The sequence below is a fragment of the Oryzias melastigma genome, linkage group LG18 (assembly GCF_002922805.2).
Source record: "Oryzias melastigma strain HK-1 linkage group LG18, ASM292280v2, whole genome shotgun sequence".
Classification (NCBI taxonomy): Eukaryota; Metazoa; Chordata; class Actinopteri; order Beloniformes; family Adrianichthyidae; genus Oryzias; species Oryzias melastigma.
Genome location: NC_050529.1, coordinates 23,210,736 through 23,234,249, shown reverse-complemented (window position 1 = coordinate 23,234,249; position 23,514 = coordinate 23,210,736). Strand labels below are relative to the sequence as shown.

The 23,514-nt window shown below is 37.8% G+C and overlaps 1 protein-coding gene across 7 annotated transcripts in view; it reads left to right on the top strand.

Annotated features, from left to right (window-relative positions):
* nrxn2b (neurexin 2b) overlaps positions 1-23,514 on the top strand; it is an 802,710-nt gene that overhangs the window by 234,211 nt on the left and 544,985 nt on the right. For all 7 annotated transcript variants that reach the window (XM_024287560.2, XM_024287559.2, XM_024287558.2 and 4 more), the window contains one exon: positions 13,200-13,217. In XM_024287560.2, coding sequence (XP_024143328.1) covers positions 13,200-13,217 — 18 coding nt within the window. The remainder of the gene's footprint in view (positions 1-13,199; positions 13,218-23,514) is intronic.

The following is a 23,514-nucleotide window of genomic DNA, read 5'->3' as shown; positions in this document are numbered from 1 at the left end:
CTGGCCGGTCCACAGCCCCAAAAAGGTTGGGGACCACTGCTCTAGGGTTAAGCTTCATCTAGAATTTTGCACAACATTATGAACACAAACAAACATTAAAATTCATAAATTAGCAAACTGTAGAAATCCTGGAGATTAATGACAAAATAATATTGATTTTAGTATTGCTTAATTACAAAAATGCATTTAGGTCTTGGAAAAACTATTTTACTTTAGATTGTGTCACATTTCTGAGGAAAATCCATTTGTGAGATGAAAAGTTTGAATTAATTTTTGTGCCACCACACAAAAAAGTAGTAAAAAATCCATAAACCACAGTCAGTTTTGAAGTTAAAAAACCCTGAACCGCAACCAAAATGTTTTGTTTTAAAAATAAAACATTCTCAGATAAAAAAGAAAACAATACAAAAAATTAATAAAATCCCTTCTGTCATTTTTATTTTTTTGTTTCTCATTTCTGACTTAAACTCTGAGCTCCGTCTTACAAATGTGCCTCCAAACCAGCCAATCACAGAAGAGACGGTTAAAACTTATTGTTCTGGATTCCATCCAATCAAGTGTCTGCAAGCTGAGGCTCAGGAGACACACACAACTCTTTTTGCCGTCCAGTAGCTATCTGGTTGGAGAAAAAACTATTATTTATTAACCCTTAATAAATGTAGTTTTAGTTTGTTAGATTTATGAATTTAAGGCTGAGGTGCTGCAGTTTCCTGACTACATTTAGAATGTCCTGTGTGATCCATAAATCCCCCATAATGCACTCATTTCAAATAGTGTTAAAAATATTGGTGAAAAGTCTGTTCTTGCTATCAAAATATACACTTATACCATGTATATATTTTTCTGTTGGATTATAAACTAAAGAACTCCTAAATCTAGTAGAGGAAAGGATGGTGGCTCACCAACGTATATAGACTAAAGGTAGAATACTGTAAAAAGCAGTTTATGACTTGCATTGTTCATTTTCCGTTGGAGTAAATGTACTTCAGGTGATCATCCTGAGTTTAACAAGGTGTTTTATTTTTGATTTTATAGCGAACACATCTGAAAACAGTTGTGTGAAAGATCCCGTTTTGTTTGTGAAGGTCACAAAACACAGATAGGACATTACAAACTAACATTTTTTTCATTTTCAACTTAAATTATATATGTATATATTTTTAATCTGTTCATGTTTTTTTTCTTTTAAAAGCTGAGACTTTTGAAGTCATTTTAGTGACACAATTATCACCTCATACAGTAGCAGAGATGGACCTACAACATATTTACCTCTTTTTGAGGTGAAGTAACGCATTTGTTTTCTGCCTCTAGTGTTCAGATCAGAGGGTCAAAGTGTAAAGAACACATTCAGAACATTATGCTGAATGTTGAACCAATACCATTTTGTGGTGAAGGCGGTTTGCTGGTCCAAATCTGTCTGACTACAAATAAAAAAAGCTCTCTAATTTGGAAGGAGAAAAAGGAGGATTTTGCCTTCCAACAGACAGTCCCACTGAACATGTGGGGTCAGTTTGCTGCTTTAGCCAGAACTCAACCACACTGGCTGACCTGTGGCTAAATGCTGAGACTAGTTTGATCCCACAGCAGTGTGTGAGCCTCATGAGGAGGAAGAGCCGGGCTCATGTGGCTGAGGCGGTGCTGAGGCTCCTTTTTGATGAACAAAATACACGTTTAAACTTCATCCTTCACTCCCACAAAGGATAACAAAAGTTATCCTTTGTGTATTGATTCAATCTGTCTTTTTACTTAGAGACCATCAACATGTTAAACAGAGACTAAAGATGGAAATAAACCCCAATAATCTTACATATTTGCATCTTTAGGTGTCATATTTGTATTTGCTGTCCCTGTCTTAAATAAATAAACAAATAAACAAGCAATCCACCAAACAAGAGTCACTTGCAGAGTATAGAGGTTACAAAAGTTTGACTAGTTTCTGTTTTGACATAATTTACATATTCAGCTTTGTTGCTCATCCCACCAATGCTAACGCCTGATGTATGATAGTGTGAACCTAGCGTAATACGCTTTGTAACAACAGAGGAATATTGCTTCAAACATAAACAGCAGCCAAATTAATACTGTAAACAGATTCTTTTCTTAATCTCAATTAAAAAACAAATAATTATAAATTATTATTATCCTACATTTTCATACTGTGTCTGCAATGTTTTTTTTAATCTTAGATTGCTTTAGATTGGTTTCAACTTTTTAGTTGTTGAATGTTTTTTTTTTTTTTTGGTCACGTTTGCCTTTGTAACAGAAAAATCTATTTTGTAAAATATCGCAATATTTTACTTAGCAATATTGATTTCAACTTCTTCCAGAACCATTTTCAATCAATTATTTATAATTGATTCAAAATCTTTACTTCTAAACTCCTGACCACTAGTTGGCAGCACACCACACCAAACACCTTTCAGCAACAAGCATCCACTTGCGGTTAATGTTTGAACCGCCCTCCGGAGGGGCTCTGCTGTGTGGAGATACACCTCAGCAGTGCAGCAACTCCTTCTGACGCAAAAATCTCTTTAATTGTCAGAGTTTCTGTGACAAACCAGAAGAGTTGTGTGACTGCGACTACGTAAAACCACGAATAAAGAAACGTGAATAAGTGGGGGAACACTGCAACTCCAAAGAAACCTCTGAAAAAATAGTTTAGGGCATTTTTAGGGCAACAAAGTATTTTTTATAAAATAAATTAATGTCTTTTTTTTCTTTAAATTATAAACAAATGAATCCTGTTTGTATCGGCCTCTACGCTCCCTCTGACCCCATCCCTGTGCCTGCTGTAGGAATTCACAGAGTAGTGGGCAGTCTTGGGCCTGCTGAAGCATACAAGCAGAGGCTTAATGGGCCAAGTGGAACAACATTAGAGTTTCTTGTTTGAGACTTCAGATCAATGGAGCAGGTTGCTGCCGTTGGGAGGGGGTAAGGGTGTAGGGAAAATTTCCAGAGTTTACCAATGACGCACATGCATGTGTGACGGGTATTTGGGTTCATCCCTCTGAAGCTGCTTTCATCAAATTTTTGCATCAGTTTGCATCTCTCTTGAAATTCGCCGCTGGACGCTTATCCAAAAATGTTTTCTTAAACATGACGCTCCATATATTTGTGGGAGGAGCTACCATCATATGTTTTTATCCTCTTCAATAGGTGGAGGCATTGATGGTATATCTCGCTTACAATGGATGAAAGACACGAATGATGTTGAGTTTAGGTTTATTTAATCTAAAGAGCGCTACGAAAGCATCAGTAATCACATCTCCATGTCTGGGTTCATGAGATCATTCAGAGACTCTTAAATACTGCAGTAGCTGTGTCTAAATGATGGCGCTTTCAGCGGTACTTCTGTCTCTGTGATCCAGTTGTCCTGCATTAGTCTGAGGAGGGAAAAAAAAAAAAGAATAAAATTAGAGAACTTTTTTATTTGGTCTCCATACTAATAAAAACAAAATCCCAAAGTTCAGGAGAAGAATGATCAGACTCTCCTCCATCTTTGTTTTGGACTCCACCCACTGATAACGCCATAAGCAGGTCATGTGCCAAAGCTTAAAATGTGCCACATGACCTCTGATGTATTGACTTCACTTAGTAACTGGATGTGTACATTGCATTTGGTGTGAACACAGTGTAGCAGTCAGGGTGTATAAAAGGAAGATTCAAGAGGCTCTGAAAGAACGTGGACTTATTTGAACATAACAAATAGGCTCCGTGTGCAGGGTTTATTTGGAAGTTTTTCAAATTCTGAATTTTAAACCATTGAATTTTATTTGTCAATTTCTTTGAACCACTGATTTTCATTGGCTGAGAAATTTGATGGAAAAAAAATTCTGTAGAAATAAATTCAATGGAAAAATTCTTGCTTTTTTAAACCCTTGCTTTCGATGGCCCAGAAATTCAATGAAAAAAAAAATTCAATGGAAAAAAATTGATGGACAAATATTTAATTGAAAAAAAATGTCAATGAAAAAAACCTTGTTTTTTTTTTTTTTACTCTTGATTTCAATGGCCCAAAAAATTCAATAAAAAAAAAATCCATGGAAAAAAAAAAATCAATGGAAAAACCTCACTTAAAAAAAAGAAAAAAAAAATCTTGATTTGCGTTGATCCAAAAATTTGATGGGAAAAAAATCAATAAAAACCTTTTTTTTTTTTTTTTTTTTTTTACCTTTGATTTCGATGGCCCAGAAATTCAATGGATAAAAAAATTCAATAGAAAAATTTTTTTTCCATTTTTCAAAAAATGTTTTGGCCCTCGAAAATATAAGGGTTAAAAAAATTAATTAATTAAAAAATTCAGATTGAAAATTTAAAGGTTTAAGAATTCATCATCTGTTGGAAGAGAAAAACTTTCACAGGTTTAGGGGTTGAAAAAAATGAAAAATCCGTAAGTATCCGTAAATCCTGTAATTACTTACAGGTTCATTAGCAGTTTACGATCACCTGCATACCCCAAACAGCTTTGCCTATTTTACACCTGAAGACAGCCCACCTGGAAAGGCAGATATGCTTAAAGCATTATTTTATCTGTACGTTTTAAAAAAATAAAAATACGCAGCCTCTGGTGGTCGTATGGGGAACTACATCATCAACTTAAATTTAACAGATGTATATTTTCTTTCAATTATATAAAACTACATGTAGCTTTTGCAGTAAGTCAAACATTTTATTTAGATTTCACAAATTCTAAAAAAAAAAAAAAAATTCCACTAAGCGTATTTTTTACCCAATCAGAGCGAACTGAGAAAAATCCTGTCAGATCATTAACTTGGATCAGACAATAGATCACTAAACACACGTCTGAACACGTCCATTAAAGCTAGCCCACAAATCATAAAGGATGAATTAAGAGGCCTTGATACTTCAGTGTGTTTTTTTAGCTCCTCACAGAAATGCTGCTGCTGTGTCGCACTGAGGAGGGCCTTCAAAGTGTCCTTCACATTTATTTGATCTCTTAGCATAGGAAAGTTACACAGTTTCAAATCCTTTTCCCTTTGAAAGGTATGCTCCTCGTAGCCATGCCTTCTCCTTTATCTCTCTTCCCTTTTCCTGACTGTTATGTTCACTCCTCCATTTCTTTTCATGCTCTTAATGCACTTTTTTGATATTCCTGCCAGTCTACAGTGGACTGACAGAGGGGCTCTTTTCCCCTACACTCCTGCATTATCACTGTATGCAACTTAAAAAATATATATTTTAAAGCCGTAAGCTGAATCATAAAATAATTGAATGGCATTTGTCAGTCCAAGCAAACATAATAAATCTTTCTTTGAACATAATTATATGATTACTGATGTTTTAAAGGCACCACAAATAAATAAAGGCAAAAATTGACATTTCTTTCCAAGCAAAATCAGTTTTCTAGTGTAGAAATATGGATAAATTGTTAGCAGTAAGTTCATTTTTTTCTTGATTTCATTTTTATTTAGTGTTTAATAAGTTTCATCATGTGCACATTTTAATGGCAAAAGTTAAAGTGATTATTTTGTCAGAAAATGAATAAATATCTATTGAAAATGTGTTTTGAATATGAAACAGCCTCATAAAAGTATATGAAGACACAGCGTTGGGTTCAAGATCCTGCTCACGTGCAACTAAATCAAAAAAATGTCAAAGGCTGATTAAATATGACTAAAGAAAAATCTTTGTACCAGGAAAGAAACAAACATTCCCACTTAATACATGAGAACAATATCTATCTTTAAATATTCTGTTTGAGAACCAAATGAATCCTGAATAAATGAATGCTTTGTTGTCAGAGTTTTTATGCATCACCAAAACAATTTCATAAATTACTACGAATAACTAGAATGGCAGTAACATCCCATGAAACAATAATATTTGGGAGAAAAAAATCTATTTGGATGAAGATCCCAATAATGTGGTAACACGGTGAAAAACAGATTAAAAAAAATATCTGCTTTACTCCTCAAAGGTTATAAAATACACCAGAGACTGTTTTATTCCTTAGAGTTCGGACATGTTTTATTTTTTTATACATATAATTCAAATAGTTTTCCAAAAATCAAGCTCCAAAAAAAAAAAAAAAAATTGTGGAAAAATATAACTCAGGTGTTTCTAAAATGAGATTTATAGAGAGGAAAAAGTAAAACGGAGGTTCATTAGTGGTGGCTGGAAAAACTTTTGACCTGTCTTGTATGATTGTGTGCCGGGTTTTACATGCACTGTCAAGGAGCACTTGACATTGGAGGAGAGGTGTGAGCAGAAGAGAGGAGCGAGGGATTTGGTGAATTACCAGGCTGCAGCCTCAGCATAGAGTCCAGAGGATTATAGCAAAGACCAGCGTCCAGAAAAGAGGTGTGCAAATGCGCCGTGAGGAGGGGATCTGTGTGTGTGAGAGAGAAAAAGACAGAGGGGAAAAGGTAAATTGTTAAATTGTTGGTCTGAAAACCAAACAGATAGAGAACAGAGCTGCTTCATATAACGGGAAAATGCTTTGAAGGTCACTAACATGCTGAATAAATTAACTGGTATACGGGTAAGCTACATACAACACTTTTGGGATCAACTCTTACTCGATTTGAAACAAAAATAAATCTCTTTCTTGGTTTTCACCACAGAAAATAATGTGTTAGAGAAACAAAACTCTGCTTTGCCTTAATAATAGACTGTGAAACTTCATTTTTATCATTTATGAGTGTTAGATCCCTAAACCTGGCTCATCTGGGGGGAAACTACAAAAAAGGGGACAATAACAAAAACCGGACACCAATGAGAACAAAAGAAACCCAGTTTATTAAATAAAGGAAATATAGTGTCCTGAAATGAAACAACAAAATCAAATAATTAGTGCGCTGGAACAAACAAAAAGACAAATCAAAAGGGAATTGGTTCCTCGGCCAAACATAAAATAAGCTGACCCAGCCATGTCGACCGTCAGGGTCAGCAGCTCCCCCTAAACAAAACAATCTAAGAAAACAAATAAACAAAGCCCACAAATCAAGACTACCAACCCCAAACTAAAATAACAAAACCCAGCAGTGGAAGACTGCTGAGATAGAAAAGAACAAAACATACCAACACAACTCAAATTACTACTGCTCTGCTCCCTGGTGAGGCCTCCTCTAGCTTACCTGCCAGGTGCTATTAAGATTTACTGGCCACACCTACCAGGTGAGCAGAAGGATCGGATGGGAAAAGGTCCAGCAGTAGCAGCAGGATGCAACGATGCGACAAATTCTTATGAATATTTCTGAAAAATTCACTGAAGGTTTAGATTTGTCCAGGTGACATAACTCAACTTCAAGACAGTATTGAAAATGAAGGAAATAAAGACTGTCTAACAGCGTTACACTTTGACTGGTTATTTGACAGCTAATTGCTAAAAGTTTGTTTTTTCATGCTAACTCTGTCGCTCTGAACAGACTGTACTCTCATGGACATGCAGAAAACAGGAAGGACACAAATGTGAATAACATCTACCTTCACTTAAATGCAGTGCAGTGGAGGTGAGACAGGCCAGCTGTTTGGACACGTTTAGGAGCTTCTAGATCCACAAATTTCTTCTTCACATTTTCTTCTCTGATGGTCGGTTTGTAGCCTAACAGAAAAAGTAACAATCAGCCTAAACATTTATGGTTTTCCAGACAGCCACTCATAACCACATTTTAAATAATTGTGTGAATGGTTAGTGAACATTCACACTATAGTGATTCTCCTGCTCTGTTCTTCACCTTAATCCTCATGTTAACACTCAATCACACTTTCACTGATTTCATCAATCCTCTCATCACAACCTTCAACTCGTTCAGGACATTACTGTTGTATAAATAAACTTTAAAGTTTTTGAAATATTGAGCAATATATGCCCCATAGAAATGAATGTGTAAAGTTATCAAATTTCCAATATTAAGATTAGCAAGACGCTTTTAAATTTATTCATGGGCTACGTTTTAATATTTTAAAGTAATTTAAAAAAAATGTAGTTTACTTAATATTTTAGCAACATTCTAACATTTTTGGCTACTTTTTATCTGCTAAGGTTTTTATAGGCTAAATTAGAGTTTAGCTTCTATTTTAGCAACGTTTTAGTCTAATTTATTTACTCAGAAACTTTAGGCAAATTTGGAGTTTAGCTAGTATTTAGGCTATGTGCTAGCTTCATTGGCTAATTTGCTATCTATTGAGGTTTCTTTTATTCTAATTAGGAGTTTAGCTTCTATTTTAGCAACGGGCTAATGTTTTTGACAAATTTAGAATTTAGAATAGCCTACTTTGGAGTTAAGCTAGTGTTTAAGTCATGAGTGAGCTTTTTTGGCTAATTTGGAATTTACTAAGGTTTTTCAGGCTAATTTGGAGTTCAGCTCATATTTAAGCAACACACTTTTCTTTTCAAAATTGGCATGTATTAGGGATTTTTAAGCAATTTTACTACAAATTGTTCAGAAAATTTGGCTTAACGTCAGCGCTCTTTCATAGTTCTTAAATATTTCCAGTCTTTTAGCAAATTAAACATTTTGCAAATAGCTTTTGCATTTTCAGTGAATCGCTTCAGCAATTAAAGTCAATTTTTAGCAAAAAGCTTCAGCATCTTCAGCGACTACTGTCAGCAAAAAGCATTCACACTAGCATTATCACAGGGAATGCAACTTTTCTGGCTAATTTCTGCAATCTTCACAGAAAAAATAACACTAAAACATTTTAAAAATTAAACCAATAAATATTCCATCCTCTCCCGTCATAGTTCAGACTGCAGGGGTTGGAATTAAAAGTCACGTTCATTGTGGGCCAGATTGAGGAAATAAAATGATGCGTCTCTTATTGTTTGGGGGGCCTGCCAAATGTGGAGGAGGGCCAGATCCGGCCCTTTGGCCGTAGTTTGGGAACCCCTGTTCTAGAGAAGCTGCTGAATTCAGTTCTGATTATTAGTTTATCGTGATAAACCAGAATGATGTCTACTGCAGACAAACAACACTTTCATGGTGCAGAATTAAGAGGTTCCTTAAGATAATAAACTGTTTAATGTGTAAATTAAAAACAATAAAAACAAAAACAATCCAAAAGCTCATCCTGAGGAGCAAATTGAGGATTTAATTTTTCTGAGTTGACTTTAGGCTGGGAAAAGATGCACAAAAATTATTTTTCAACAAACATTATCGATTTTAAATGATTTTGATATTAAAAAATGAGGAAAAAAAAACAAACTAATAAAAAATGCACATCCAGGATTGCAGAAATCCCCATCTGAGCCAGCCTTAGCCCTCTGTGGGAGGGGCGGAGGCACCAGCTGCAGCATCAGCTGAGGGTCCAGAAGACTAAAAACAATTACGTGCTGCACATCACTCTTGACAATTCTCCAATATTTCCATAAAAAGGTTATAGCTGCATTGCTTGCCTTCTTGTTTTTTGCTGGACGGCTCAACAAGCTTTTAAAATAGAGACGAGATCAGCAGCTGACATGTCATGTGATGAACACAGAGAATGTGGTGGCATGTAGAATAAATAATCGAACATTGGTTAAATGCATAAGAAGAGTAGAACAAAATGTTATGAATTAGTCATTTCAAGCTGATAATTGTCTTAAAAAGTAACACATGTGGTAGAGATTTGATGAATGTCTGGATTCATGCTGTAAATTTTAATGAGTTATCCTTTATGCTGTAGACCATGTGTCAAAGTCAAGGCCCGGGGGCCGGATCCGGCCCTCCATGTAATTCTATCCGGCCCTCCAGATCATTTTATTTTATTGTTATTAATGGCCTGATATTATCTTTAGCTCATTTCTAACTTGTATAATTTTGACAAAATATATTTTTATGGAGAGTAAAATATTGAAAGTTATTTAAGGTTTAAGTTGATTAATTCTGGAATAATATTACAGACTTTTTATGATTCAGAATTATGTTAAACAGTTTTATAAATTGGCATTCTGCTAGCTTTTAGGACTATTTTGGCAAGAACTAAGATTTGTTCAGGCTATTTTGGAGTTTAGCTAATATTTCAGCTACGTGCTAGCTGTTTTGGCTAATTTAGACTTTTTTCAGTTTTTTAGGCTGTTTTAAAATTGGACTAATGTTTACACACTAGCTGTTTTTGACTAATTTAGGAGCCCAGTCTCAGTAAAATGCGTACATATGCCACGATTTGGGAAATACCGTGTATAATATACGCCAAAACCGGTTTTATATAATACGCGCGGTCCTAAACGTGTTAAATGTGTTTTCCACGATTGACACGTCCCCTGGTGGAGCCGTGAGCATCACAGACAGCCCCACAAACGAACAATTTGCTTTTCTAACCCTAACCATAACCGTAATCCTAACCTTAACCAGGAACGACGTCATTTAGAAAAGAGCCGGAGGATTTTTGACCACGTGATCAAAACGAAACCTAAAAACTCGTGTATATGTACGCCGGCGCAACCTATTCTCTACCATTGCGTATCATATGCACGCAAAAAGCGTGTTTGGCGTATATTATACACGGTATTTCAGAGTGCAAAGTCGTGGCATATGTACGCATTTTACTGAGACCGTGTTGAATTTAGGCTCTTTTTTCAGTTTTTTGGCTATCTACAAGTTTATCTAATATTTCAGCTACATGCTAGCTCTTTTGGCTAACCTAAGTTTTTTTTGTTTGTTTTTAGGCAAATTTGGCATTTAGCTAATATTTTAGCTGACTATCAGCTTCAGCGTTTTCAGCTTTTAGATTCGGTGATTTCAGCTATCAATTTCAGCATTTTCAGCTATCAGTATCAGCGTTTTCAGCTATCAATTTCAGCATTTTCAGCTATCAGTGTCAGCGTTTTCAGCTATCAATTTTAGCATTTTCAGCTGTTAGCTTCAGTGATTTCAGCTATCAACTTCCGCGTTTTCAGCTATTAGCTTCAGTGATTTCAGCTATCAGTTTCAGCATTTTTAGCTATCAACTTCAGCGTTTTCAGCAACCAACTTCAGTGATTTTAGCTATCAATTTCATCATTTTCAGCTATCAATTTCAGCATCTTCAGCCATCAGCACTAGCATCTTCAGCAGACAAATTCAGCTTACAGCATTCACACTAGCATTAATGCAATTTATCTAATTCATAATTATGTCAAAAAGTTATGGTTTTAAAGTTTTAAATATTTAGTTTAGTGTTCAATTAATGTTTATCCTGTTCAACCCGCGACCTAAAGGGTGTTTTGGATTTTTTCCCCTTGTGCGATTGAGTTTGTCATCCCTGCAGTGGAAGATGAAAATGATTTATTCAAACTGAGCTGAGAAATACAGATGTTCTATTCTAGTTCTATTAGAATGTATCCAACCGTTTATTTGTCTTCTCTCTGCGCTTTGTCCGATGCAGAGGGAGTTTCTGTATTTGTATTCGAAATGCAAGTGACCTTAGCGGGAGAAGCCCCAGCCTTAGTTTGGTGACAGTTGACAGCAGCGGGAGCTGAGATGAAATATTAACTGTGAAACTGTGTGAGCAGGAGTCCTGCTGAGTTAGTGTTTTACTGAATTCATTGATTTCTGATGTGTTGTTTTCTTACTTTTGAATCTGTGTTTATTCACCGTTATTTATTTTTTAGAGTATTTTGCAAAGATAAAAATTGCTATGGTTTGACTGAATAATATTCAGCGTCTTTAGAAAACAAACAGTGAGTGCTGAGTGTGTTTGTGATGCTTCTATAGAGCAATAGAGGGTCTTCTGCATGTATAAAGTCAGGATGCTGGACGTAGAGTTTGCCAGGAAGCTGCAGCTCCCCAGCCTTGGCCCGAGAGACTTCTCTCCATAAAATGCCTTCATGGGTATTAAAATTCTGCTGGGATCCAGCTCCAGTTATTTACTGTACTAGAGGGGTCACTGGAGACTTTATGGCTCTTCCTCTGGGTCCTATCTGCTCTCCAAAATGATATACCCTCAGTAAAAGATGATTACCCCCGCTCTGTCTCCCACACTATGAAGACGGCTACCATAACCTTATATTTGTACACAGCTGCTGTATTACAAGAGGCCAGGTACACGCTTTGGTACGTCTATATTTCTTGTGGGGTATGTTGTCCGTATCCGTGGAGGAGTGAAGAGGTTTAATGGATGAGATGTTTGAGCAGCTAGTGTGTCTTCATTTGCTCTGATCCGTGTCGAACACTCTCTCTTTGTTGTGTTGGAGCTAGACGTTTTATGACAGGACATGCAGGTTATCTGATGGCGATATGACGATATACAGTATATTGTGTGTGCGATATATATATATATATATATATATATATATTGTGTGGGTAATTGAAAAGTGTCTTTTGTGCAAAAAATTAGTTTTTTACTGAAAAACTATTGTGAAATTATTAGTTTTTTAACTAGTCAGTTACATTTTGCATGAAAAAATGAAGTCAGAAAAAAGTAAATAATTACATTTTTGTCAATTTTTTTTAGCGAATATTTGAAAATAAACTTCACTGTGGTAAATATCGTGATATATATTGGTATTGTGATATAAAATAATCCATAGCATGATATACATTTTTTTCTATGTCGCCCAGCACTAGTTGGAGTGCTTCCTCTGCTGAGCCCCAGTCTAAAGAGATAATTGCCAGTCCAGTCACAAGCTTTCTTTATTTCCAGGAAATGTTGCAGCAGCCTGGCAACTTTATCACAAATCAAAATGTTCTTGTTTTTATTGAGTTGTCTCTTTAAAGACACACTCCAGTGAAATATTTGGTTTTGATGTATTTAACATGTTTTGCTCTGATGATGGAGGACATCTATGAAGAAAATCAAACTTAAAATTGCATTGCTGAGTATTTCTTTAAGCAAATTGTTGTAAATTTGGATGGAAAAAGCTTGAAGATGTGACACAGGACTTACAAGGGCAACCCAGAAGCTTCCTGCTCAGCCACTGAACGTCTTTGTTTGCCTCGCCTGTGCTGGAATCTGGATCTAAACTCTACAGCTAGAAAGCTCCATTGCCCTTTAAAGACCAGTGGGAACTTTTTTACAATAAATCAAGATATTTGGAGTGTGTCTTTGAAGATGTGGATACCTGGTCAGGTATTTCAGGAGGGAAAAGTGTTACCTGAATGTTTCCCTTTGACCTTTCCATTTCATCTCCTGAAAGAATCCCGTTCATCCACTTTAGAATGATATCTGCTATTGTTTCAATGAACACGTGTGTTAGTTCTGCTGAATCTATCACCCAGAGTGTGGTTTTATGTAACTCCTTGGACTGACCCATACTCTCTCTCTCTCTGCCCCTGTAGGTGACTCATCTCAAGTTGGTAAGTCAGCATTGAGTCTTCTTCATGTCTGTCCTGCAGTCATTTGTAAACATCTCCTCGCACACAAAACACTTATAATAGTCAAATTTAATCTCCACCTGCATTTTCTCTGATTTAGTTGTTAAAAAAAATGAAAATTTGCTTAACCCTTTAACACCTGAGGTATTTTTAGTGACGCCTAATTACAAAATCTTTACATTGTGTAACTTTTCAACCGTTAACACGATAATTCCAGTAGATTCTGAAGGCTGAAAACTAAATGAAAGAACATAAACACTGGAGCTCTGGTTTTAAAGGGTTAAAAAGGGACTTTTGATTTGACTTAGCGCTGAAGCGATCTTGTTTAGTTTTGGTGCATTGCAGCCGTTTTGAGTTTTCACTCCATTCGTTCACATTGTTTATGGAAGAAGTCGCATTCTCACCAACTTATTGTGAAAAGACACAAACTATTCATGCCTGCTTTCTGCAACTCATAAACTGAATTGTCGTCCAATAAAAATGCAAATTGCAAAGGTTTTATTGCCTAACAAGCTAGTTTGGGATTCCAGGTTGTGGTCTCGCTCCTCTAATTTTCATTTTCTGGAAGTTTGTGAAATGAAATCTGAAGCTGATATTTAAATTCACAGGCTTTAGAGTGGTAGTGGTTGAGAGGGCTTTTTTCTTAAATTGGAATGCTGATATTTAAATCTAAAATCTTAAAGATTATCTTGCTAATATCTCCTACAATTCAGTCTTTTTTTTTAATAAGTCATATTTGTGGGGCTTTTGAGTGAGAAATGTAAACTTGTGTTTATTGAGCTTTAATTATAATAAACAGGAGGGAAATAGGATGAATGCAGATCAGTTCGTCTTTGCTTGTGTCGCTGTCTTTATTAACTCTTTGTTTTTCTCCTCTGGCCACTTTGCATTTTAGTCACAAACAGTACTGGACTTGTAGTTGGCAGCAGAGAAGTGTTACAGGCGATTTAGAAGGATATGAATACAAATAAGTCGCTAGCAAACTTTAAGGAGTGCAGGAGCATCAACTGTAGGTCTCCACACTTCAAAACATGTTTGTTTGTGTGTGTGTGCTCTTCAAGGTTTGTCCAATCTGCATTTGGCTGACGCATGAATACTAATGCTGCACGTTAAACGACTCGGGCAGCTCACAAACTCAGAGTTCAGGCTCTGGTCAGGAACAGGCTGTGCGGAAAGGTCAAACCCCTTAAAATTAGAGGCGCAATCATTCTGACCACGAGACAAAGGTCAAGATCAGAGGAGCAAGAACTATTAAAAATTTGATCAGGGCAACAAGCATGAGTTGGATCATATTCAAACTGATGGAAGGAGATCGTTTTGGGTTTTCTGTTGCATCTCTGTAACAATGTGGCTTAGTTCTGTAGATTTACTGACAAGTTCATGAACTATTGGTGATGTTATTGAGAATATTGGAGTTCATCCGTGTTAGCAGAATTTCAGTGGGAACAACCCCTTTTACATATGAAAGGAGCAATGAAAGACACACTCTAATGAAAATGGTGTTTTTAACATTATCTTGTTAGATTTTTTCATGATAGAGGACTAACATAAAGAAAATTGCATTTCTGAGTATTTATTTTTTTAAATCGTGGTGAATCAGGAGCAAAAAAAAAAAAACCCCAAAACTTTCTTGAAAAAGCTTGTAGCAGTGATGGAGGTGCTACAACTGTGGACCATGAGCTTCCTGCCCAATTCTGTTTTGATGCATCCACTTGCAGATAAATAGACCCATGAACGTCTTTTTTTTATTTCCTCATCTGAGCTGGAATCTGGATCAAAACTGAACGACTGGATAGCTCTGATATCGCTGGGACATTTGTTCCTTTTATTTCATGAAATGCAAAAAATATTGTATTTAACCCACGAACCGGGATTCCATGTTCCGTTGTATTGAGCTAGCGAGCTCTGATGCAGCAAGCTAACGAGCTTCGTTGTATCAAGCTAGCGAACTCTGTTGTATCAAGCTAGCGAGCTCTGATGTATCAAGCTAGCGAGCTCTGATGCAGCAAGCTAACGAGCTTTGTTGTATCAAGCTAGCAAGCTCCGTTATAGCAAGCTGGCAAGCTCTGATGTAGCGAGCTAGTGAACTATATTGTATCAAGCTAGCAAGCTCTGATGTAGCGAGCTAGTGAGCTCTGTTGTATAGAGCTAGCGAACTCTGTTGTATTGAGCTAGCGAGCTCTTTTGTATCAAGCTAGCAAGCTCTGATGCAGCAAGCTAGCGAGCTTCATTGTATCAAGCTAGAAAGCTCTGATGTAGTGAGCTAGTGAGCTCCATTGTACCAAGCTAGCAAGCTCTGATATAGTGAGCTAGAGAGCTCCATTGTATCAAGCTAGCAAGCTCTGATGTACCGAGCTAGCGAGCTCCGGTGCATCAAGCACTGTTGCATCGAGCTAGCATGATCCATTGTATCGAGCTGGTGAGCTCCCCTGTTGCCAGCTAGCGAGCTCCGCTGTAGCAAGCTTCTCTATATCAAGCTAACAAAATCCATGTAGCGAGCTAGCAAGCTCTGCTGTATCCAGCTAGTGAGCTCATTAGCGAGCTCCATTGCATTGAGCTATCAAGCTCTGCTGTGGCGACAGAGTAGCTGGCTTGATCAGGAAACCAGAAGTCGTCTCTTTCTCAAACCTTGTTCTGCAAAGATCACCTGTAACCACCTCTATTTCCCACTTTGTCTGAGTTAAATCCTGTGGACACCTCTCTATCAAGGGTACTTCTTTACTGAACTTCTCACAGAATTTGGTTAAAATCTTTGAAAGCGTAAATGTTGAACAAGCCATTGTTAAGTTAGTGTTTTCTCCTCCATTCATAACCCATTTCTCCTTCTAAAACAGGTGCTCAGAAGCATTTTATCCTCGTTTTCAGCTTTATTGTCATGCAGTTGTTTTCGTCTTCATTTTGCATAAACAATGAAATATATTCAGACTCTGTGGTCTACTGCGGCAATTTAAGACTTGAGCTTTTGTCAGAAACAAAATGAGATTCAAATGAAGCATCAGCAGTATTGTGATAATGAAACAGTTATTGGCACTAAACTGACGCTTTTACTCCCATTTATCTGGTTCCAAACAGCCTTTCTAATTTAGAAGTTCATTTTGAAACCTCAACTCTGCTTACAGAGACACAGTTCTTTGTTGCTGCAGCAACCTGATGATTCCACTGAAACGCTGCTCACCACAAACCAAGACAAAAAAAAAAAAAAAAAAGAAATAAACACCCTATTGTCCTCAGCAAGGCAGCCAGACTCTACCACGATTTTCTTGTGGGCAAATAAACAGCTCAACATTGGAAGAGCACAACAATATGAGCAATCCACAAAGCAGAATCTGAGCCTGTGGCTGCATTTACAAACCAGAGGCCCATGCTAATGATAAAGCTACCTGAGATAATTACTACTCAAGGCGCCCGGCTCTCATCCTCTACCACAGGAAAGAAAGCATTGTAACTCACAATTAAACGGCCACTCATTTGCTCCATTTGAGGCCCAGTTAACGCCATTATATGCCCCATTGTGCTTTAACAAAGCAGTGACTCTGAAAGGAGAAACGTGGACCTGGCGATGTGCAGGGATACGTGGAATATGGAATTACACACTGGGAGTTAATAATTTAGACTGCGTTCTGTTTTAGAATGATAGCTTACAGTCAGAACATAACTGTGCTCAGTACCTGACTGGCACAATCTGCTACTGATGTGCTCCTCTCACGTGGCATTTTTTAAATGTAAGCACGATCGATGTAACTCCAGTAGATTGTGAGCTTAGTTTCTACTGAGTGGCCGGAGTTTTCAGCAATTCCTCTTTTAGGCCCCCGTTGGTTGTAGGTCGAGTGGTGACAGTAAGCTTTGCGGTAAATTGCCCAGCTATATGATTAAATGCTCTGGATCTCTATCTCTCCCGGTCTGCGCGCTCTTGCTTCTATAACAGCACATCCTCATTCTCAAGTCGTCACATTTTGACGTTTGGGACCTCTCCCCGTCACTTTTTGGGTGTCCCCAACTCGTCCTCAGCCTAACCCGGGCTGGACCCAAACTCGCGTCCAATATCGGTTTGCGTCCAGTACAGTCTCTGGTACCGTGCCTAGTACCGGTTCATATCCTGTACAGCGTCTGGTACTGGTTCAAGTCCAGTACCGTCCCTGGTGCTGGTTTGAGTCCTGTACTGGCTATGGTACTGCATCTGGGCCTAGTTTGCATCAGGTATCGGTTCAGGCTGAGTACCGCATCTACCAGTTCAAGTCCAGTATTGCGTATGGTACCAGTTCGTATTCTGTGCTGATACTGCGTCTGGGTCTGGTCCGCGTCAGGTATCGGTTCAGGTCCAGGATCGTGTCTGGTACTGCTTTAGGTTTAATACCGCGCTTGGTACCGGTTCGGGTCCAGTAACATGTTTGGTATCGGTTCGGGTCCAGTACCGCCACATCTGGTATCAGTTTGTGTCTTGTACTGTGTATGGTACTGGGACTGGGCCTGGTCCGCATCAGGTATTGGTTCGGGTCCAGTACTGCTGCATCTGGTACCAGTTTGTGTTGTGTACTGCGTATGGTACTGCGTCTGGGTCTGGTTCGCGTCTGGTATTGGTTCAGTTCCAGGATTGTGTCTGGTACTGCTTTAAGTTTAGTAGAGCGCTTGGTGCCGGTTCAGGTCCAGTAACGTGTTTGGTACCGGTTTGGGTCCAGTACCACCACGTCTGGTACCATTTTGTGTCCTTCACTGTGTATGGTACTGCGTATGGGCCTGGTTTGTGGAAGGCATCAGTTCAGGTCCAGGATCGTGTCTTGTTCCGGTTTAGGTTTAGTACCGCGCCTGGTACCGGTTCGTGACCTGTACGCATCTGGTTCCGGTGTGGTTCCAGTACCGTGTCTGGTATCAGTTGAGGTTTCATGAATTAGGTCATGAAAACAGGTCTTAAAACTCGTTTACATGGCAATAACACAAATAACTCAGAACTATGTAGCATTTTTATATTTGCTGTGATCGATCTGACGCTCTTTTGGAGATAATAATCAACTTGACGTAGCAATAACTAACCTCTAACTGGATAACTGGGGCATAACATTCCATCCTGCTGAAGTATCAATCAAATATAATTACACCGCGATAATTTGACCACTGAAAAGTTTGGTTGAATTGTTATGAATGACGCCAGGTTGATAATATATGATGGCTGAGCTCTGCGTATTGATCTGAGCAGCAGGAGATGGCAGCACAGGAGGAGATGGAGTGTGCTGCTGGATGTGCATCGGTGCCAGCATGTGAAGATTAACGGCATCCGCTTCCATTAGTCTCAGAGTAATTGTTAAGACAGCAATGAGCGCTCCACAGCTCTAATCCTTAAATCAAAGAAGTTGCACAGACTTCCAAGAATCAAATTTGATTTCTCCCTCAAAAGTGATTTCATCTTGATATTTTTGGCGAGAGATGACAGCGTACAGAAAACTCACTTTCTGTTTTTATCGATTAGCTACAATCTGGTTGGAGTCCTTTAAAGTATTTAAGCATTTTAAAGTCAAACTTTGGGGATTCTTTTTTGTTTCGTGGCTCCAAAATCAGTATAAATTGATGGACATGCTGCATGTTGGGGAGAAATCACTCAAGTAAGTAATGCTTATTTAGGACCTTTAGACAGCAGTCACAAAGTGCTTCACAGGATAAGAATAAATCAACACATGCACATATGTAAAATAACTGTTAAACTGCCAGCTAGTCTCTTAGAATTAAAAAGGAAATGAAGATAGAAGTGTGAGTGCATGGTGGAGAAATGTAAAGACGAAAGGCTAATGTGGAAACCAAGAAACAATTTATGAATGTCTGTTGTGACTGTGCTGTCTTTTAGCTACAGTCTTTTCTCAAAAAAACAACAATGCCTTTTATAGGGTTATCAGGGACATTAATGTGTCGATTAATCCTGGTTCTACTCACTGATATCCAATACATTTTGAGAGGTACACATTTCTCTGCCAAAATGCGAGTCTGTTTTTCTGTTTTACAAGTTAGAAATTAAACTAAGTTTTGCTAATATGCTAATGTGGCTAACATGTAGCTGTGTTGAACTGTTTTTTTTGGATCCGTTACTAACAAGGTTGGGAGTTAGCATTTGTTTTTGCTGTATTAGTGCATTTTTTTAATGTGTTGCAAATAAGGTCGGGACTTGTGAATACACTAACAAGGCTAGCATGTACTAGTGTTGAACTGTTTTTTTTATTATTTTAATTTTTTTTTAGATATGTGTCAAAAAGGGCTGCACGGTGGCGCAGTGGTTAGCGCTCTTGCCTCACAGCGAGAAGGCCCCGGTTCGACTCCCGGCTGGGACCTTTCTGTGTGGAGTTTGCATGTTCTCCCCGTGCATGCGTGGGTTTTCACCGGGGACTCCGGCTTCCTCCCACCGTCCAAAAACATGCTTCATAGGTTAATTGGTGACTCTAAATTGACCCTATGTGTGAATGTGAGAGTGGATGTGTGTGTGTGGTTGAGGCCCTGCGACAGACTGGCGCCCTGTCCAGGGTGTACCCCGCCTTCGCCCATCAGTAGCCGGGATAGGCTCCGGCACCCCCGCGACCCCGACAGGGACGAAGCGGTTAAGAAAATGGATGGATGGATATGTGTCAAAAAAGTTTGAGTATTACTGTGAATACAAAAATATGGCAAACATGTAGGAGTGTTAAACTGTGTTTTGTACATGTTACTAACAAGGTTAATACTTTGTGTAGTTGCTACAATGTTTGCTTTAGTTGTTTCAGTCTTATTTTATTTGTGTGTTATGGTGAGTACGCTAACATGGCTAACTTGTAGCAGTGTAAGACTGTGTTCTTTTTAAATATTACTAATGAGTTTTGGAGTTAGTGTATTCACACTGACGCTTTCTTTTTTTTTCCTTTTTTTTGCAGTATCAGTATTCTTTTTACTTGTGTGTTGTGAATATGATGACATGGCTAAATTGTAGCGGTATAAGATTGTTTTTTTTACATGTCACCGACAAGTTTTGGAGTTAGCGTAGTCACAATAATGTGTGTTTTAGCTGTATCAGTCTTTTTTTACATGTGTGTTGTTGGGAATATGTCAACATGTCTAACTTGAAGCAGTGTGAGACTGTGTTTTTTTACGTGTTACTGAGCTTTGGAGTTGGTGTGCTCAAATGATTATTTTTTTTTTTAGCGGTATCAGCCTTTTTTTTGTTGTGTCATTGTTAATATGCTAGCATGGCTAAGATGGCTAAGTTGTAATGGTGTGAGACTGTTTTTTTTACATTTTACTAATAAATGTTGAAGTTAGCATAGTCACAATAATGATTGTTTTGTCTGTTTCAGTCTTTTTTTTACTTGTGTGTTGTGGTGAGTACGCTAAATGGCTAACTTATAGTGGTGTGAGACTTTTATTTTACATGTTACTTACAAATTTTAGAGTTAGTGTAGTCACTATAGTGTTTGTTTTAGCTGTAGGCCCTATCAGTCTTTGTTTTTACTTGTGTATTATTGTAAATATGCTAACATAGCTAACATGGCTAACTTGTAGTGGTGTGAGACTGTGTTTCCTTACATGTTACTAGCAAGTTTTGGAGTAAATGTTTTTTTGTTTTTCTTTTTTTTTTTGGTGGTATCAGCTTTCTTTTTTTACTGGTGGATTGTTGCAATTATGCTAACATGGCTAACTTGTATCAGTGTGAGATGTGTTTCTTTAAGTGTTATTAACAAGTTTTGGAGTAAACTCAAACGTTTATTTTTTGGTGGTATCAGCCTTTTTTTTTTACTTGTGTGTCGTTGTGAAGACGCTAACATGGCTAATGAGACTGTGTTTTTTATGTGTTACTAACAAGTTTTGGAGTAATTATTTTAATCTTCTGTGTTACAGATAACGTGAATACGCTAACATGGCTAATCCTTACTGTATCACTGATAAGTCTTAGAATTACAGTGAATGCAGTTACTGGATTTTTACTTTTTTTACTCTTTAGTCTTACCTAATCAACCTTATAGTTTGGTAAGCCTTATATATGACACAGGTTTGAAAATGGACCGTGCATTAACGGTGCACCTCATAATTGGTGCACCCAATAGTGCAGGAAATCCGTTAGTCCAATAGAAATCAGTCTTTCATTTCAAATGTCCTCTCCAACTCTGATTCAGACACGGCCTTCTGCAGTTTGTGCTAAGACAGACTGAACACTGAATGATGCTCTTCAGGTTCATTAAGCTTGATAATTAAGAGACTTGTAATTAACATGATAAGTAGGCCAGTAATTCTTCAAGAGAGGGGAAAATAGCAGGCCCACGTGAATGCAAGTATTCATTATGCCTTCGATTCTTTTTCTATTTCTCCTAATTATCTCATCTGTATCAACACGAATATAACAAGCTTTTGTGCAGTTTAGGGTTTGTACTGAGTTCTCTGATTTTAAAGTGAAAACTATGAAAGAGGCTGCATGTTTGTGTGTCTGTTGGCATGCATTTCTTTAAGGTTAGGAATAAATGGTGAAGCAGATGGGTAATCCATCATGATGACTGACACTGAGCTTCAGGCACAATCAGCTTCTTCTCAAACTGAATATTGCAGTTTCTCTATCTTGCATAGCTTAAGCTGTTTGGCAGTTATCAGATTGTGCGCTGTCACAACACAGATCCTATCTTGTCTGTATTAACACTAATGTGTGAGGAAAAAGGACAAGGAAAGTAAGTTTTGTCTGCCCACACAGACAGTCATGGAAATACAAGAAGTTTATCTGTGTTTGATCTTTCACTGAGATTTATCCAATGAAAGCCTTCAAAGTCCCCCACACCAAAAAAACCAGTTTCAATGATAAATCCAATCCTTTTACAACAGACATGAAATCTGTTTTTAAAAGAAAAAAATGTGTCACATTTAGTTAAGCGGATAAAACCTGAATTTCCAAGTTTTGCTTTAGCTGAATGTTTGATTTCATGCTCTGCTAACACGTTCAGCTAGGATTTTCAATAAAAAAATCAAACTCTGTCACCTAAAATCAATCATATTCTATACATGTTGAAATGTGGGATTTCAAAAACACTTGATCACTAGAGATAATCGATGTGACTGTTTGTTATTTTGTAACAAAACTGCCAAACAGGATAAAACACAACAAAACCCACACAGCAAATGCAGAACATGAATATTCGACAGTGATGTAAACAGTCTTTACACGACAAATAAGCTGAACAAGCACTAAGAAATACTTGTGTTCTTTTGCTAAATTAGTGTTTCAGAGTGAATCTTGTGTGCACTGATAGATGATTGATTTTTCACGTGTTGTGCAGCCGAAATTCTCTTAAAAGCACGCCACCCACTCGCGGTTCATCTGAACCGTAGTATGAAGCTGATAAGTAGCTACCTCCTCACAGTGAGTAGCCTTTTATCTTCCGTGTCTTCACAGCCCTGATCGTGTTAACTAGGACAGGCGAATGCAGTCAGCAGCATTTAGATGATATTAATGTGAAACCTTTGCCGGCTTTGACACTAAAAGGTAGTCCGTGCAAAAATTAGCGGGCAAGGTATCGACAGATTTGTCAGCATGCGGCCTTCTTCAAGGGGAAGACTTGGAGGTGGAGGAAAAGATTAAAAAAGTAACCCACAGATGCTTCAGCAGTTGTGTGTATCTCTTATAGATAACTGCTCTGCTGCTCCCAGGCCTCGGTCAACAGAAGCCCAAAGTCAGCCTGATCGATAGGGAACCCAGCTGGAGGGATGAGGCACATGAATCAACCTGTCTGGAAATAAACCAACTCACATAGACACTCACAAGCTGACGTACGCAGAGGACACTGAGCCAAAGCATGGCTCATGCAGAAAATACAAGCACACAATGCAACTTCTTCCCTGTTTGTGACAATTAGCTAAGACAATAGTTCTTTACTTTTTTGCAAATCTTTTATTTGCAAATAAAGGTATGCAGGTTTGAAGACAGATCAAAATCATACAAAGCAAATATAAGATAAATGTATGTACAACTCTATCAAGCACATTAAGTTAAAGCTTAATGTGTGTCATGAACTGGATGTGCAGTTGGACCCAAAACGGCTTGAATTCAGAGACCTAAACATTTAATAGACTTAAAGGGAAAAACAAAAAGGCGACCTGACAAGGAAGAACTGGAAACTGACATAGAGGAAGCTGTGAATGATCAACCTTAACCTGGTGACACTAAGAAAAAGAGAACATGACAAACCAAAGAAACAGTACAAGAAAAAAATCCAAGTGCAGAATCCTGACAGTACCCCTCCCTAAATGGGCAGATCCCAGATGCCCAACAACGCTTGGAGGAACAACAAAA